This window comes from Thalassophryne amazonica, chromosome 20 (genome assembly GCF_902500255.1).
Source record: "Thalassophryne amazonica chromosome 20, fThaAma1.1, whole genome shotgun sequence".
NCBI lineage: Eukaryota > Metazoa > Chordata > Actinopteri > Batrachoidiformes > Batrachoididae > Thalassophryne > Thalassophryne amazonica.
In genome coordinates, this window is record NC_047122.1 from 41,614,185 (window position 1) to 41,633,421 (window position 19,237).

At 43.0% G+C, this 19,237-nt stretch overlaps 1 protein-coding gene across 1 annotated transcript in view; it reads left to right on the plus strand.

Moving 5' to 3' along the window:
• Positions 1-19,237, plus strand: part of LOC117502203 (CUB and sushi domain-containing protein 3-like) — a 1,088,443-nt gene that overhangs the window by 980,078 nt on the left and 89,128 nt on the right. The window contains 5 exon segments of the mRNA XM_034161241.1: positions 39-227; positions 5,605-5,790; positions 6,013-6,207; positions 8,801-8,974; positions 15,070-15,243. Of these exon segments, the coding sequence (XP_034017132.1) occupies positions 39-227; positions 5,605-5,790; positions 6,013-6,207; positions 8,801-8,974; positions 15,070-15,243 (918 nt within the window).

Consider the following 19,237-nt stretch of genomic DNA (forward strand, 5'->3'; position numbering starts at 1 on the left):
TCATGCTTTGTCTATTAAATATGTTTCTTCCATTCCAGCTCTGTACTGCTCCACACCAGACTCTCCCCTCCACGGCTCCATCTCCTCTCAGAGCGGCGGGCACGTCAACAGCATTGTGCGCTGGGCTTGTGACCGTGGTTACCGTCTCATAGGCAATGCCACGGCAACCTGCCGGCGCGCATTACTCGGCTACCACGCGTGGAACTCTCCTGTCCCCGCATGTCAAGGTGAGAGTCACAGATGTGTTCATACAGCCTCGCTGAAAGATGAAATGCGATGTTAATTGGATGAAAAAGCAATTTTTAAATACTACTTTCTTTTATTTGTGTTTAGAAATCAGTCATGGTAAAATTATGTTTGTTTAAAAATGCCTCTTTTTTTCAGAAAAATAAAATGTTTTTTGAGTCATTATGTATTCAGGGTTGCCTGAATTAATTAGCCTTATCCAATCTGATTTGGGTCATCAGCAAACCCCTGAGTCATTAAAAAATGTGTTTATTAATTACCCTGTGGGAAAGAAAGCTATAGCTGGCACAGCAATATCTCAGTGGTCAGAGTTTGGTTGTTAGTTTTAATTTCCCACAGTGCTGTGGTTTCATTCTATATGTGGTCAGTTGTGATCATTTTCAAAAGACTGGATCAACAGCTGAAAAAGTGAGAAGTGAGGCCCAGTTATTTGCTCAAACCATGATATACAGTGGTCCCTCGTTTATCGCGGGAGTTGCGTTCTAAAAATAACCTGCGATAAGCGAAATCCGCTAAGTAGTCAGCGCTATTTTTTGCAATTATTATAGATGTTTTAAGGCTGTAAAACCCCTCACTACACACTTTATACACTTTTCTCAAGCAGGCATTAACATTTTCTCACTTTTCTCTCTCGTGTAAACACACTCTTTTTTTCTTCTGTGCAAGAAGATTATAAACAGACACACGCAGAAAACAATGCGCATGCTCTCCCTTCGCTCACTGCCTCCGGAGGTATGAATGCAGGACCCGCAAGAATCCAAGTCCTCTCTCTGTGGCCACGGAGCTCTGCCGCTGCGGTCAACATCAGGATCAAAACAGCGAGTGTAGTCTCTGGACCTGTTGCCAGATTTGGCGCAGCTCAGCACAGCAGACAGGAGGGCGGTGTGAGTGGCCCGCTGCTGCATTTACCGAGCCCGCAGAAAGCGCATCGGAGGCAGTGAGAGCAATCGCGGTGATGCTGACCGGTGCTGCGACCGGCCCGCCTGATAAGGACGCAGAACACAATGCGCTGTTAAAAAAAAAAAAAAAAAAAGCATGCAAAATAGCACTAAAAAAAATCTGCAAAACTGCGAAGCCGCGAAAGGTGAACAGTGTTATAGCGAGGGACCACTGTATTATGTGCAATGTTATGTTAAAAAATAGAAAATAATTATAGATTGTAAATAATTATAACTAGAAGAATTACAAATTGAAATGTAGATTCATATAAATTAAAATAAAAGTGCCTTGTTTATCGATATGCCTGACCATTGTGTCACAGCATACTGCACAAACACAAGGGCGAAAGGTTTTAGCCTTTTCAAGTTTCCACAGGACGAAAATCTCCGCGAAAAGTGGGTTCAGCAAGTTCGTCGAACTTTCGCCGTTTATTTGCTATTCTTTCGTGAAAATAACATAACTAAACACAGATGAATGCAATGCCAGGGACTCAAAAATGGCAAAAACCCGAAGGTAATGACGGTGGTCCGCAAGTACTAGCTACACTATCACGGGTCCGGAAAAATAACAAAGGCGGTAAACAGAGGCTAGAATTGAAAATGCTATAATATAGTGTTATAAACAGCAGCAACAAAAAAACAAAGCCTCCCTTACCATTCTGTATTCTGCAGCCTTTCAAAATCCACCTGAATCGGCACGTCTCTTGCCTCTACTTCGGCTCCGCCATAAGAAATGTCGGCATTATTTTCGCTGTCAGAATGCTCCTGGTTTGAATGTTCGTCCGAAAGATGCGTCTCGAATCTGTAGGGTCTAATCACTGCTGCGACATCCTCAGGATCCGAGTCAGTCTCGATTTCCTCACAGAAACAATCCACACTTGAAGAGGAGTCAGAAAAGTTCTCGATCTCGTCACTGTCCATGCTGAGGTCTGTCTGTTCTTGTTGTCAATCGCACACAGATGGGACTCTACAGGCTGTGATGTCACAGCATCACGTGACCACAGATGGAATGCTGCCATTGCGCTTTCCAAGAAACACACTTTTGAGAAGCTGTACAAACTTTATTTCTCAGCGATAATGATTAAAACTGCTTTCAGCTTACTATAATGTATGTATATTTTTGATATTTATATCAGTTTTACCTAATTTTTTAGGTGTCATATCCACTTTAATAGTGTGGCGAAAAAAATACCTTGAAGAAAAATGTCGCAGTTGCATTCTGCTCTCTCTCAATACCAGTGCACCAGCACTGAGCCTGGCCACACCTTTTTTTTAGACCAACACGCTGATGGGAGCACATATGAGCACAACTTGCAATTGAATGAATGGGGGAGGAGGGCTTGAAAATGACATCTGCATCAGGTAGAAACCAGCAATGACACTTGTGCTGAATATAAGATTGGGCCCCACATTTTATCCAAAATTCAGAACTGACACAATTTTGCACAGTTCTGCAGCAGTTAAATGAAGTACAGTGCATCCGGAAAGTATTCACAGCACTTCACTTTTTCCACATTTTGTTGTTGCTATCAGGCTCGGAGACACACTTGTGGTGGACACAAATGCAGGACTTACTCTCAGCTAGTCGGCATTCAAGGCTCTTTACTGGTAGGACAGGCATGGGTCGGTACACAAGAAGGCAGTCGGAGATCAGCAACAATAACAAAAACATTGGGTGAAAGGCAGAGAAAAAAACAGGCAGAGGGTATCAAAAACACATCAAGGTAGTCAGGTCACACAGAAAACATTCAGAAGGAAGGCTAGAAGCGAAGGCACAGGGCTTGACGATCTGGTGGGGAACTAGTGCAGCCAGTGAAGCTTAAAAACACCGAGGTGATGAGCTGCAGATTACAAACAGGTGTGCGGAAAGCTCCAGAACAGGATGTGGCCCAGACAGTGTGCACCGCCCACCATCAAGAGAGATAGGGACAGAAACAGCCCAAGCAGGAAAGCCCCAGCAAGATAAATCACATGCAACAAAATCAACAAAACTTAACTAAACAGGGCAGAGCAGACATAATACAAACAAAACCCCATATCCTGACAGTTACACACTTATTCCAAAATGAGTGAAATTCTTTTTTTTCCTCAAAATTCTTCACACAGTGACTATGTGATTTTTTTTTTTAGATGTTTGCAAATTTATTAAAAATAAAAATAAAAAACCTAAGAAATCACATGTATATAAGTATTCACAGACTCAAAATTGAGCTGCGGTGTATCTTGTTTCCACTGATCATCCTTGGGATGTTTCTACAGCTTAACTGGAGTCCACCTGGGGTAAATTCAGTTGATTTGGCATGATTTGGAAAGACACACCTGCCTTCATATAAGGTCCCACAGTTGACAGTTCATGTCAGAGCACAAACCAAGTAGGAAGTCATAGGAATTGTCTGTAGACTTCCGAGACAAGATTGTCTCCAGGAACAAATCTCTGGAAGGGTACAGAAGCATTTCTGCTGATTTGAAGGTCCCAATGAACACAGTGGCCTCCATCATCTGTAAATGGAAGACGTTCAGATCAACCAACACTCTTCCTAGAGCTGGCCGCCCGTCTAAACCAAGTGATCGGGGAAGAAGGGCCTTAGTCAGAGATGTGGCCAAGAACCCTCTGGCCACTCTGTCAGAGCTCTGGCATTCCTTTGTCGAGAGTGGAGAACTTTCCAGAAGGACAACCATCTCTACAGCAATCCTATGTGCATGTAATCAAACCTGTATGGTAGAGTGGCCAGACGGAAGCCACTCCTTAGTAAAAGGCAAATGGCAGCCCATCTGGAGTTTGACAAAAGGCACCTAAAGGACCGTCAGGCCATGAGAAACAAAATTCTCTGGTTTGATGTGACAAAGATTGAACTCTTTGGTGTGAATGCCAGGCATCATGTTGGCAGAAATCAGGCACCATCCCTACAGTGAAGCATGGTGGTGGCAGCATCATGCTGTGGGGATGTTTTTCAGTGGCAGGAATTGGGAGACAAGTCAGGATTGAGGGAATGATGAATGCAGCAATGTACAGAGACATCCTGGATGAAAACCTGCTCCAGAGCGCTCTTGACCTCAGACTGGGGCGACAGTTCATCTTTCAGCAGGACAGTGACCTTAAACACATAGCCAAAATATCAAAGGAGTGGCTTCAGGACAACTCTGTGAATGTCCTTGAGTGTCCCAGCCAGAGCCCAGACCTGAATCCGATTGAACATCTGTGGAGAGATCTGAAAATGGCTGTGCACCGATGCTCCCCATACAACCTGATGGAGCTTGAGAGCTGCTGCAAAGAGGAATGGGCAAAACTAGCCAAAGATAGGTGCACCAAGCTTGTGGCATCATATTCAAGAAGACCTGAGGCTGTAATTGCATCAACAAAGTATTGAGCAAAATGTGTGAATACTTATGTGCATGTGATTCCTTAGTTTTTTACTTTAATAAATTTGCAAACATGTCAAAAACACTTTTTCATTTAGTCATTATGGGGTGTCATGACTAAGGGAAAAAAAAAATGAATTTACTCCATTTTGGAATAAGGCTGTAACATAACAAGATGTGGAAAAAGTGAAGCGCTGTGAACATTTTCCGGATGCACCATAAACAGATAGACCTGAGCAGTGGGTCACCCCTTTGAGGCTGGTCTGCTTGACGTTTCTCCCTCAAAAAACTCCAGAAGGAGTTTTGTGTGAATTGTGCTCTTGGCTAATTTAGTGTGCTGTATTATCTGACTTGACATTTTATTTATTTATTTGATATTTACTTTCCCTCTGCCTAAAACAGACATACTATGGACAGCTCGTTGCTTAATGTGCACAATTTTCACTTTGAAGTAAATGAAGTTATGGATACATAGATGAATGGCCACCTCATATTTGCATATGAGCTACATCATGTTTGCATCATGTGGCAACAGAAATGAAACATAATGTGATTAAAAAATGCATTTATTACTTTTTCTCGCTCTTTACATCACTTTGTTCCACAAGAACATAGTTTATATTACTCTGATTCTCTCATCCCCGCACTTCCCCAAACAGCAAACAGCAGGATGATGCAGCTGCTCCATACTTGGTATTGACAGAAAATCAAAAGGAGGCATGACAGACTGTTCACACTGTGATAACATGATGCTCTGCAAAATAAAAATCTATTTAAAACCACTGTGGAGCAGGATGTTCAGTAAGATGCATTTTGTTTGAACTAGTTGTAACTGGAACTCAAGTATGTCTTGATTATACATTTTGAGTGTTTGATCATTTGAAGAAGCTCGTGGGCTTGTTTCCACAACATACAAATAAAAAAATTGTGGCATTGAATCCACAGAAGCATTTCAAACAAAGTGCAAATCAAATCTGCCTATCTGGCAAACAAAGCTGTGAATTAGTTGTTCTGTGTGATTTGCTGCCTCTTTATCTGTTTTGTGTGTGTGTTCCTGTAGCCATCTCATGTGGGGCACCCAAGGCTCCGATAAACGGCGGCGTTTTAACAGCTGACTATTCCGTCGGAACCAGAGTTTCCTATTTTTGTAACGACGGCTACAGACTCTCCAGTAAAGATTTAACGTCAGCCATCTGTCAGCCTGATGGAACATGGAGCAATCACAACAAGATACCACGATGTTCGGGTTAGTTTGTGTATTCCACTGCAGCGTTTACAACACCTAACAGTTCTGACACTCCTATCAAAGACACTATACCATACAGCTGTAAAAATGACTTCTTCAATGATGTGGTCCTGTTTTCATAAGTTATAACTGAGACTGTAAAGTATCTGACAATTTAAAAATTTTAATGTTTTTCTTTTTTTTTTCATGGTGACAAAATTTTATGCATTCTTTTGCTTTTAGTGGTTGTATGCCCCAGCATTGGTTCCTTCTCTCTTGAGCATGGGCGCTGGAGGATTGTCAACGGCTCCCACTATGAGTACAGAACTCGTATTGTGTTCACTTGCGATCCAGGATATTACAGATTAGGTCCCGCCCACATCCAGTGTTTGTCCAATGGTGTGTGGAGTTGGAGGAATGAGAGACCGCAGTGCCAGAGTGAGTTACCATGACACGATGATATGATGGTGGGGGGGACTTCTATATAGAGCCCAACCAATATGGATTTTTTGAGGCCGATACCGATAACGATATTTGGATGAAAAAAAAGCCGATAATCGATAAATCGGCTGATTTGCCAATAGCTGATAAATCAGCCAATATTATTATTTTTTTTTTTTAATTAATAAAATGTTCTTTTTTGGACCCTTAACAAAAAAGGTATGAGCTAAAAGCTGAAGCTTTGTCCTCATATTGATTAACTTTATAACAGAGAAGAATTTTCAAGTTCAAAAAATGCAATCAAGAATTAAACCTTTGTGAAATTAGCAAACACATATCCTTAAAAAGAGTTGTGAAATACATCTGATCTTGTACCTCTTGTTGCTGCAACTTAGATATAGGTTCAGGATAAGGATATAGATCCTTATAAACTTACTTGTATGCTTTTGTCAGCCGATCAGTGCAGTGTGACGGCGAACTACGTGGCCCGGTGATGAACACATTTAAGCAGGGGTGTAAGCAGCTCTCAGTTGAATGGAGTCAGAGCTCCATCTACTGGACAAACGGTGCAAGGACATTTTACATTGCAGACACAAACATTATTTCAGCAACTGTTCTGTTTATGAGAAATTATCGGCGTTCTGTCTGCAAAATTTCGGCCGATAGTTAGTACTTTGAAAAGGGCTTATATCGGCCGATAATATCGGTTGGCCGATATATCGGTCGGGCTCTACTTCTATATACTGCAACTTGTTATTTGAAAGGTTTTGGTTTTATTCCTGAGTTGGAATTCCTGCTTTGCTGTCCCAAGTCAGTTGAATTGCCAATGAGGGGCTGGGTCTTGTATCATAGGCTGCATCCATATTCAGCTATCATTCGGCTAATTGGCTATCAGTGATACCCAGTGATATTTTCATTTTTGGAATCAGGACACAAATTGGGGCCAAAAATCTGCAATGTCTGGCCATCTTTACAGAATGAGTCACTCATCAGCAATCAATTTAAAATGATTCAATGGAGAGCAGTGCTAAGGTAAGCGGCTAACTCTTTAATCAGATATCTTTAAAAGTTTATCTACATTTAGAAGAAGAAGCAGCAGTGTACTCTGAGTGTTTTTAGCTCGCCCTTATACAATGATATTATGTAGCTGTTAGCCCATGATAGTATTTGCTTTCCAAATCAATATTACACCAGTTAATTTTGTATTTGTCTCAAGTGAGAAGAACATTAAAAATCTAAAACTACAGCCTAGGTTGAAAAATAGCAGAGTTCCCCTTGAACATTTTCATTATTATTACAGAGTAGCTGTCATTGAAGGATGAAGTAAAAGTTTATTTTCATTTCACTTTGTTGAATTTCTTTTATGTCTGTTGATGTAATTAAAAAAGTTCAAGTCAGGAAAACATTTTTTTTTCTTTTTCTTTTTACAATTCAAGCTTTAAGAAGAGTTGCATTGACATTTTTAGGTGTGTGTGTGTGTGTGTGTGTGTGTGTGTGTTAGACCTGTTCAAAATGTCACATGTTGCAAAATCTTTTGGGCCACATGTTGTTCTTGTTCCACTAATAAAATAAAAGATCTGTGCCAAATTTTACTGTAATTGGACATTGTTTAAGCGTTCCCATCAAAGCAACAATTGTCACCCAACCAAGCAAAAAGCCCCCGAAACATGTCACTCTGGGGGACCTTTAAATCTGAGTTCAAATTTGGTCTGCACCTATAAAACCCCAACTGGAACAAAAACATGTGGCCTGAAATCTCTCACAACTTTTATTTTTTCGCTATATAACATGAACAGCCATCTGATCTCACTGGTAATATGGCTTTGTAATTTAATAATTTAAGTTATGACTGATTATTGATTTTTATTTCTATGACAGCAGCAGCAGGCGTCCCCCCTTGATACCTGTACATAGTTTGGTGTTTACTGTTCGACCATTTATGATGTAGCAGAATTTTCTCTAAGTGAACTTGCGAACCTCATTGGCTCTGTCTATTCCAAGAAGCTTGACAGCGCAGACCTTTAACTGTATCCACAGATACCACTCTCTTATAAGTCTGATAAAGTTTAAGTCATTAGTGGACAGTGGGCTCTGTAAAAGATAAAGGAAGTCTGTTCCAGGTCTTGTGATCGTATATTCTTTGGACTTATATGCCCTGATGGCTGGTACTGCACATTTCCTGGACTCTAAACATACAAAACTGGAATGTCATTTGTCTGTAGTTTTACCAATGATTCAACCATGATGCATTTTCTTGTCCATTCCAAATAAAGATACAATTAAAATAATAATAACATGAACAGCCCAAGTGTGTGTGTGTGTGTGTGTGTGGCAACTACTTGACATTTGAAATTAATGTTATTTTCTCAAAAGAAATACCTGCTCTTTGATATTTTACTGTTTTTCTGTATTTTCTGTTGCCAGGCATCTCTGAGGTTTAAAAAAAAAAAGCAACCAAATTTTTACCATAATCACTGTGACAGCATCAATATTATTTCTCCAGGAACTCCTGAAGTTAACATGCTGCTGTCGTATATCAGTGCATCACTGTCCACTTTTAAATCACTTTGTGTCTTTCTGGTCCTTTCAGTCATCTCCTGCGGTGACCTGCCATCTCCACCAAACGGGAAGAAGATTGGCACCCAGACAACCTTTGGCGCTACGGCCATCTTTACTTGCGATCCTGGCTTCATGCTGGTGGGCTCGGCTGTCAGAGAATGTCTGTCATCTGGGCTTTGGAGCGGAACAGAAACACGATGTTTTGGTATACAGCACTATTCTTATTCTATGTTTAGGTGGTATAGATAGAGTTAACCGAAATCTGCCTTACATGCGCATCGAGGCACATGTGGGATTTGAGAGATGTGATTTTTGGAGTCAGTCAAATGAGGACAGTCATCAAAAGAAGGTGCGCGCCCTGCACCTTTCATCTGTCGGCACAGCTGCTTCCCTCTGGCCAAGTCCACCTCACAAGCAAAATTATCACCAGCGAATGTCTGCTATCCTGTCAATAAATTCATTTTCCATGTTCTCTCCTTTTTATAAATATATATACATGTGTGTTTAAACCAAGAAGAAGCCACAGATGCTTTCTTCTGTCACTGTGACAGCCAGAGGTAACAGATCTTGTGACATGGTGCTGTCACTTCTCCATGGAGCTTCACGCCAAGCAGCCCTTCCTAGAATACTTACTGCTGGATGGAATTTAACCCTTATGGCGGCAGTGCTCGGCCAAAGAAAAAATTGACGTGTTGTTTTTCTGACACCTGCTGGATGTTTAGTATGTTGCTGCATGCCGCTTACCGAAGGCTATATTTACTCAACAAAAATATAAACGCAACACTTTTGGTTTTGCTCCCATTTTGTATGGGATGAACTCAAAGATCTAAAACTTTTTCCACATACACAATATCACCATTTCCCTCAAATATTGTTCACAAACCAGTCTAAATCTGTGATAGTGAGCACTTCTCCTTTGCTGAGATAATCCATCCCACCTCACAGGTGTGCCATATCAAGATGCTGATTAGACACCATGATTAGTGCACAGGTGTGCCTTAGACTGTCCACAATAAAAGGCCACTCTGAAAGGTGCAGTTTTATCAGACAGCACAATGCCACAGATGTCGCAAGATTTGAGGGAGCGTGCAATTGGCATGCTGACAGCAGGAATGTCAACCAGAGCTGTTGCTCATGTATTGAATGTTCATTTCTCTACCATAAGCCATCTCCAAAGGTGTTTCAGAAAATTTGGCAGTACATCCAACCAGCCTCACAACCACAGACCACGTGTAACCACACCAGCCCAGGACCTCCACATCCGGCATCTTCACCTCCAAGATCGTCTGAGACCAGCCACTCGGACAGCTGCTGAAACAATCGGTTTGCATAACCAAAGAATTTCTGCACAAACTGTCAGAAAACATCTCAGGGAAGCTCATCTGCATGCTCGTCGTCCTCATCGGGGTTTCAACGTGACTCCAGTTCGTCGTCATAACCGACTTGAGTCGGCAAATGCTCACATTCGCTGGCGTTTGGCATGTTGGAGAGGTGTTCTCTTCACGGATGAATCCCGGTTCACACTGTCCAGGGCAGATGGCAGACAGCGTGTGTGGCGTTGTGTGGGTGAGCGGTTTTCTGATGTCAATGTTGTGGATCGAGTGGCCCATGGTGGCGGTGGGGTTATGGTATGGGCAGGCATCTGTTATGGACGAAGAACACAGGTGCATTTTATTGATGGCATTTTGAATGCACAGAGATACCGTGACGAGATCCTGAGGCCCATTGTTGTGCCATACATCCAAGAACATCACATGCTGCAGCAGGATAATGCACGGCCCCATGTTGCAAGGATCTGTACACAATTCTTGGAAGCTGAAAATGTCCCAGTTCTTGCATGGCCGGCATACTCACCGGACATGTCACCCATTGAGCATGTTTGGGATGCTCTGGACCGGCGTATACGACAGTGTGTACCAGTTCCTGCCAGTATCCAGCAACTTCGCACAGCCATTGAAGAGGAGTGGACCAACATTCCACAGGCCACAATTGACAACCTGATCAACTCTATGTGAAGATGTGTTGCACTGCATGAGGCAAATGGTGATCACTGTTGGGAAAGTGTAAGTACACGGACCCACAACGGGGGGCGCAAATGAACGGACAATGAAGAAAGTCAAATAACAAAGCTTTACTGTTGTGAACAGTAAGCGACGGAGTTGGAGGAGATGATGAACCCCAGGAAGGACAAAGACGTGCGGTGGAACTCACACTTCTCGCCCTTCACAAACAGCCGGTTCTCCAACAACCGCTGTAGGACCTGACGTACATGCTTAACATGGGTCTCAGGGTCCGGAGAAAAGATGAGTATATCGTGTAGGTATACGAAGACGAACCGGTGCAGGAAATCCCGCAAGACATCGTTAACCAACGCTTGGAAAGTCGCGGGAGCGTTTGTGAGACCGAACGGCATGACCAGGTACTCAAAGTGACCTAAGGGGGTGTTAAATACCTTCTTCCACTCGTCTCCCTTCCGGATCCAAACCAGGTGATACTCATTTCTAAGATCGAGCTTGGTGAAAATTCGGGCTCCATGCAGGGGTGTGAACACAGAATCCAACAGGGGCAACGGGTATCGATTGCGAACCGTGATTTCGTTCAGTCCCCTGTAATCAATGCATGGACGAAGTCCGCCGTCTTTTTTACCCACAAAAAAGAAACCTGCACCCATCGGGGAGGTGGAATTCCGGATCAACCCGGCGGCTAACGAGTCCCGGATGTAGGTCTCCATTGATTCGCGCTCAGGCCGTGAGAGGTTGTACAGCCTGCTGGACGGGAACTCACTGCCCGGAACCAAATCAATGGCACAATCATAAGGACGGTGAGGGGGAAGGGTGAGCGCCAGATCCTTGCTGAACACGTCGACAAGGTCATGGTACTCCACTGGCACCGTCCCCAGATTGGGCGGGACTCTGACCTCCTCCTTAGCCTGGGAGCCGGGAGGAACCGAGGAACCTAAACACACCCGATGGCAGGTCTCGCTCCACTGAACCACTACCCCGGACGGCCAATCGATCCGGGGATTGTGTTTCAACATCCAGGGAAACCCTAAAACCACTCGGGAGGTAGCAGGAGTTACAAAAAACTCGATCTCCTCCCGGTGATTTCCGGACACCACCAGAGTTACAGGTGGTGTCTTATGCATGATTGGAGGGAGTAGGGAGCCATCTAGTGCTCGAACCTGCACAGGCGAGGTAAGCGCCACCAGAGGGAGCCCTATCTCCCTGGCCCATCTGCTGTCCAACAGATTCCCCTCAGAGCCCGTGTCCACCAGTGCTGGGGCCTTCAGGGTTGAGTCCTCAAAAAGGATCGTAACTGGGAGTCGTGTGGCGATGTGGGTGTGTCCCACGTGAATGTCTCGGCCCACCCCTAGCCCAGTCTCTAGGGGCGGGCGTTGGTGTTTAACCGCTCGGGGCAGTCTCTCACTTGGTGCTCTATCGAGCCACAAACAAAACATACTCCATGGGCCCGCCTCCTCTGTGCATCTGGTGCCCTAAATGTTGCCCTGCTCGTGTCCATAGCTTCGTCAGCAGGGGGAGCTGTAGCCACACGGAGCGCAGGGGCCGTGGAGCGTGGGAAAGGCGGAGCGCGGTCGGAACCGGAAGGGAGAGGGACGGCGCGTGCCCGGCCACGCCCTTCGTCACGTTCCCGCTGACGTTCTTCTAACCGGTTGTCTAACCGTATGACAAGATCGATGAGCCCATCTAAATCCCGCGGTTCATCCTTAGCCACCAGGTGCTCCTTAAGAACCAATGACAGTCCGTTTACAAAGGCGGCGCGGAGGGCAGTGCTATTCCAGCCGGACCTCGCAGCCGCGATGCGGAAGTCGACTGCATAGGCAGCTGCGCTCCGACGCCCCTGTCTCATTGACAGTAGCACGGCTGAAGCGGTTTCTCCTCTATTAGGGTGATCGAACACGGTTCTGAACTCCCTCACAAACCCATCATATGTGTGGAGGAGCCGTGAATTCTGCTCCCAGAGCGCTGTAGCCCAAGCGCGTGCCTCGCCGCGAATCAGGTTTACTACATAAGCTACCTTGCTAGCATCGGTCGCGTACATAACAGGACGTTGTGCGAAGACGAGCGAACACTGCATAAGGAAATCCGCGCACGTCTCCACACAACCTCCGTACGGCTCTGGAGGGCTTATGTATGCTTCCGGGGAAGGTGGGGGGGGTCGTTGAACGACCTGTGGAACGTCAATATTACGCACAGGGTCGACAGGAGGGGGAGCTGTAGCAGCACCCTGGGGGCGCGCCTCCACCTGCACGGCGAGAGCCTCCACCCTGCGGTTAAGGAGGACGTTCTGCTCAGTCATAAGATCCAACCGAGCTGTGAAAGTAGTGAGGATCCGCTGCAACTCCCCAATCACTCCTCCTGCGGGCGCCTGTGCGCCCTGTTCTTCCATTGGCCGTTCAACAGCCGGTTGACGCCCCTCGGGATCCATGACGTTGGCCGAGATATCCTGTTGGGAAAGTGTAAGTACACGGACCCACAACAGGGGGCGCAAATGAACGGACAATGAAGAAAGTCAAATAACAAAGCTTTACTGTTGTGAACACGCACAACAAACACAACAAATTACAATTTCGGTCACAAGTCGAATTCCAACGGTGTCGTGTGGGCAGGCTCGACGATAGGAGACGCCTGTCCAAGTCGAACCGGAACCACCCGATTTCCTCCGCCACCGAACCCCGGGAATACTGGAGCCGCCAAGTCCCGAACTCCCAGGTGGTCACTGCCTCCGCTCGTCGGATCCGGTACTGCTGGCAAGGAACAGAAACAGTCAGATGTGGGTGCGGCTGCACCCAACAACACGTGGGGTGGAAAACACCACCTCCACCTCTAATCAGAAACAACACTGTAATGTAGGAATAAGAGTACTTATCCAAATACGTCCTTTTCAGTCTTCAGTTGTTTTACACACAAGCAACAAGGTATTAATCCGTATGGCTGGCTGAGTTCGTTACCTCCTTGGTAGAGCGATATCTCGGCAATGAGGTGGAGATGCCGTCCAGCTGACATACCCCTCCACTGATGGATGTCAGCTGTCTCAGTTGATAGATAACGGCTGTCACCTTGGCTGCTCCTGTGAGGCGGCAGCGCCCTCTGGTGCCTGGAGCCCGCACTCCAGGCAGGGCGCCCTCTGGTGGTGGTGGGCCAGCAGTACCTCCTCTTCAGCGGCCCACACAACAATCACACCAGATACTGACTGGTATCCCCCCCCCCCCCCAATAAAACAAAACTGCACCTTTCAGAGTGGCCTTTTATTGTGAACAGTCTAAGGCACACCTGTGCACTAACCATGGTGTCTAATCAGCATCTTGGTATGGCACACCTGTGAGGTGGGATGGATTATCTCAACAAAGAAGTGCTCACTATCACAGATTTAGACTGGTTTGTGAACAATATTTGAGGGAAATGGTGATAGTGTATGTGGAAAAAGTTTTAGATCTTTGAGTTCATCTCATACAAAATGGGAGCAAAACCAAAAGTGTTGCATTTATATTTTTGTTGAGTATACATCAGTGTTGCTGAACAAATGAAGCTAGCAATCACAAAGAGAAACACAATGCCCACAATGTGAGCAAATATGGAACAAAATGTACAACAGAAAGGGAAAGTAAGCAGTAACTAAAGAATGGATAGCATGTGTGACTCGGGAAAATAAAAAAACTGTTTTTGTTGGTCCTGCAAATTAGTGATTGCAAAGATTTTGAATCTTTCGCAACATCCATGTTATGGAACATTGTTCTGGAATCTGCATCAAAACAATGACATTACAATGGCATTCCATTATGTTCACAAATATTTTGAAACATTCCAAAAGATTTTTCTCCATAATATCTGTAATTACACACACTTATATTGTTTATACTTAATCTTTATTTATTACTTATTATTTAATAATAATAATTATTCCCCGTGACCCGGTCACGGATAAGCAGTTGAAGATGAGTGATTGAGTGATAATTATTATTATTAATTAAAAATGAATAATTTCTTTAATTTCTTTAATTAATTAAACAGCATATTCCAACATAAGGCAGAGTGGATTCATTTTTTTCTTCTTATTTGTATAAACAGTTTTGTCAAATGTCAGCGATTGTTGAAATTCAGTGTTCTGATGCATTTCCTGCACCTGTTTTTGAATTGAGGTAATTTACACCTGATTCAATGTGTATGTTAAAGAAAGCTTCGACAACAGTTTTCCTGCTATAACGGGTGTTTGAGAGAACTGTTTTTTTTTTGTTTGTTTGTTTTTTCTGTGGCTGACTCTTGTGTTGTTGCTGTCTTTCAGCGGGTCACTGTGGAATCCCAGAAGGCATTGTGAATGGCCAGGTGATCGGTGAGAACTTTGGTTACCGTGATACGGTCGTGTACCAGTGTCTACCTGGCTTTCGGCTAATTGGATCATCAGTTCGGATCTGTCTCCAAGACAACCAGTGGTCTGGACAGCTGCCCATCTGTATACGTAAGACGGACACACAAGCACATATTTGCCCATTTGTTATTGAGGTAAATTACCCAAAAACCTGAAATGTTGTACTCCGCTCTGTCTGTTAGAAACATACAGGCCAACATAGGTATAGAACGCATCAGCTGTTCTGCACTGTAAAATCTGCAGAAACAGGATGATCTCAAGTTGACACATCCAAAATAAATGTCTGTGATAAATGCAAAGTTTATCCTAAACAATTGTGGTTCCATCTGCAAAATCATCCCTCTATCGTGATGAGAACTTTGGATGCCCATGCATGAATGTGCACATGAATGATGACAAACCTGCATCCATGGATTACAGTCAGCCTACAAAAATCAAATGTTTGAGATCAATGTGTTTTAAGAAAAATGTCATAATCTTCCAGTAAACACCAAATAGTGCAAATGAACACTTTCAGTCCATCACATTTTTAAAAATAAACATGATGTATTACAAAAAGACCTTTGTCATTTTAACTTGTCTTCACTGCAGTAAAGAAGAATATTGCAATAAATATCAGATATTATAGAGGTGAGATTATCATTGTTGCCATTGTTGCCTGAAATTACAATAGAATGAAAGTAACATGATAGTTATTGGAGAAAAAAAAACAAAAAAACAGAAGTCCTGTGTAAAATAGATTCTGTGCAAAGGAAGCATCCAAATCAGGAGCGTAGCCTTGAATGTGATTTGATCGAGCACATCATTATAAAAATACCACCTGCAGTCATACCCTTTGTTGCGCTTCAGTGATAACAAAAATAAGAATTCAAAGAACACTATGAGAATAAAAAAGCTGCCCTCTGGGGTTTGTCTTCATGTGGGTGTGTGTGTGCGTGTGTGCGTGCAGTGGGTGGATCAGAATACAGCGAGCCAACTCAGTGAAGATCAGAGGAAACATCATTGTTATGAAAAAGCGAGAAATTGAAAATGACATCTTTTCAAAACTTTTTCTTCACCTTTCAGGGCTGATGTTTCTTCATCTGTTTGTATTCAAAATAAATAAAAATGCATGTGTGGTTTAACTGATGTGCAGGACTATAAATAAACTGATTTTTATGATTAAATTTGAGCGTTAAATTGCATTTGCATGCAGGCTGACTTGCCACTGTGACGTCAGCCTGCAATGGATTTTACTTCAATTATGCCATTGCTAGAGGAGAGCAGCAATGAGGGAACAATGAGGGGAGTTAATGCTCTGGTTTCACATGATTTGGAACCAAATTCGATTTTGCTTATCAGGCAAATTTAATGTGGGGATTTTGGAGGGCTCCCCTCTCAATGTGAGCAAATACTAATTCACAAGAAACCGAATGTGCCTTCATTTCTGTGCTTCACTTTGTTTAATTGAAAGTGTACCTCGTGACAAATTTGTTTTTTTTGTTTGTTTGTTTTAAGAAACAACACAGCTGAATAAAGCCACTGAGAATAAACCTTTGAGAATTTAAGAGCGACTTAATATAGAGTACGGCTAACAGGACTGAAATAGCCCTTTCTTAAGGCGCTCACACAATAGTCCTGACGTTCTGCAGATTCACACCAGCAGTCCTGTATAAAGGAGCAGAGGTCCTAACTGCCAGTGTGGTAAGCAAGAGATAAATAGCTGAGCTTGGGGATATAAACGTGTCCAGGCAACTGTGAAAATACTCTAAAATTGGCCTTTTGCTGTGAACATTATGAATATGTTTGGCAGCGACAGGACAAAGTTAGTGATGCAGTGACAGCTTCCAGTTGAAGGTCCCCTTAAAAAAAAACCCAAAAAAAAAAAAACAGAAAACTAATTAAACCTGTCGTTAGTAGATGTAGTGATGATGTTCCTTGACTTTGGAATGCTTGCACTGTAAAATGCAATGAGTGAATAGATAAATTAATATATGGATCCATCCATTCTGCTTTATGAACATGATAACTTTGAACCTTTATTGTTCACAAGTGTGGAAATGGATCTTTGGGTTGACAGTTTGGTTTTTAAAACAATCGCCAAAGGATACAACAGATACAATAAATACACAACAAATGCACTAAAAAGCACATCTACACAATACAGACTGCAGAACAAATATGGTTCCCATATGAGTGGCCTGTTGTGAGTTAAGTGGTGTCATTGGACTTTGTTTGAATGACCTTTTGTAGATGACGTTGGTTGCTATAGCAGCTCCATAGTATCTCCTATGGATAATCTCCTTGGAAAGGAGAAGCACACACAGTTTGTTGGGCTTTTTGTGTCACCTGTGGATATGCCTCACAATTGTCCCTGATCTTTCTCAATAATAACTCAATAACTGCTATCATCTTGTAACTCACCAACTTCAGAGGGCTTGGAGCAATGACAATTTAGATCTGGTGTATTTTGCATCAACAGATTTTGCCTATGTAACATCCCATTGTTGTGTCAAGCACCTGCTGAACACTGCTATCAGCTGGACTTGTCTGAACTTGCATTCATGGGGGAAATTAGGAGCATGTGTGGTTGAAGAGGCATGTAGTTTTTTTTAAATAGCTGGTGTGTCAGTTTCTTTTGTTTCCAAATTTTGGGTCTGGTATTGCTGTTTATTACGTATTTTGTGTTTATTTATAAATAACATATTTTTAGCAGTTTTTCAATGTGTCAGGCATGTCAAATGTGTCTAAAATGTTGGCACTCATCTAACTGGCTGGAATTATTTGGTTTTACAAATGTGCATAAATGGTAAAGGGCAAAAAAGAAAAGACAAGAAAACTTGCAAAATTATCTGTTCCTGAACAGTGGCCATGGGAGAAGATGAAAGGCATTTTTTGGAAGTACAGTACACACCATATTATCAGAGCATCATTACTAACTATTAGAATGCTCATTGCCCTTCAAGTAACACCAATAATAACAATAATGGTACTGTTACTTTCCTGAACATGCATATGCAGTGAAAGTGAGGCCCAAGAGACAGCAATCATTCTCATGAATGCACTCTGCATGTGCATGGAGGCTTTTAATGCACATTGGCTTTAGACTGGACTTCCACTCCTTTTTTTGGCAACCTTCCCCCCCGACAAAAAAACCTTTTAATCATTACGATGAATGTGGAAATTAATATATTTGTGGTAGCTGATGATGGATTAGGAGCAGGTCTGGTTTTCAGTGTGACAGACATAGTGTTCCCATGAATAAATGTAGTTTTCAATACTGGAATCACTATCTGCTTCTATCGATAACAATCCAATACCCCTTTCCCGGTCTTAAAACAAATAATCTGTTAATAAATACATTTGTCTGGATGTACCTTGACAATAGTTGAAGAAAACATCAACTCAAACTGTGAAACAAATACTGCACTCCCCTAAATGAAAACATACACTCAGCATGACTCAAGTGTGCAACAGAAAGCTTGGATCTGATCTGATGTAATCTTTTAATTTAAGATATCTAGTCATTTTGGCCACTGTCAGACCAATACCTATCCACAGTATCGGCTCAGCACACTCCGAGTCACAAATCCACGCAGCCCTGCAGAACGAATTGCATATGAAAGTAGCTGAAGCAGATGCTTCTTCTTTCTGTCTGTCTCGCTCAACATACATGCGGATTTTAAAGTTACAGAAATGAGCTTGTTTGTTTTGTTTCCAACATAGTCCTGGTGCGGTGGACACCAAGCCCACTGCTGCTCGTTTAGGGTGAAAGATGCATTAATGATGCTTTATTGGTAGCAACCCAAAAAGACAAAGTAGCAACTTTATGTGAGCTTGTATTTTTGTGTGTGTGTGTGTGTGTGTGTGTGTGTTTGTGCGTTCATGTACAACGTGAATATGTGTGTGTAGCTAAGATTGTGTGTATCCATCTGTTTCTGTGCTGTGCCATGTGTATTGAAGTTATTCATGCAGGCGTTATTGAGGAAACTCATTTTACAGCCAAATTATACTGTAATTATGGAGATGAGAGGCTCTTGTTTAGAGACACAAATGCAGAATGATGATCAGACGGTGATGTGTATGTCTGTGTGTGTGTGTGTGT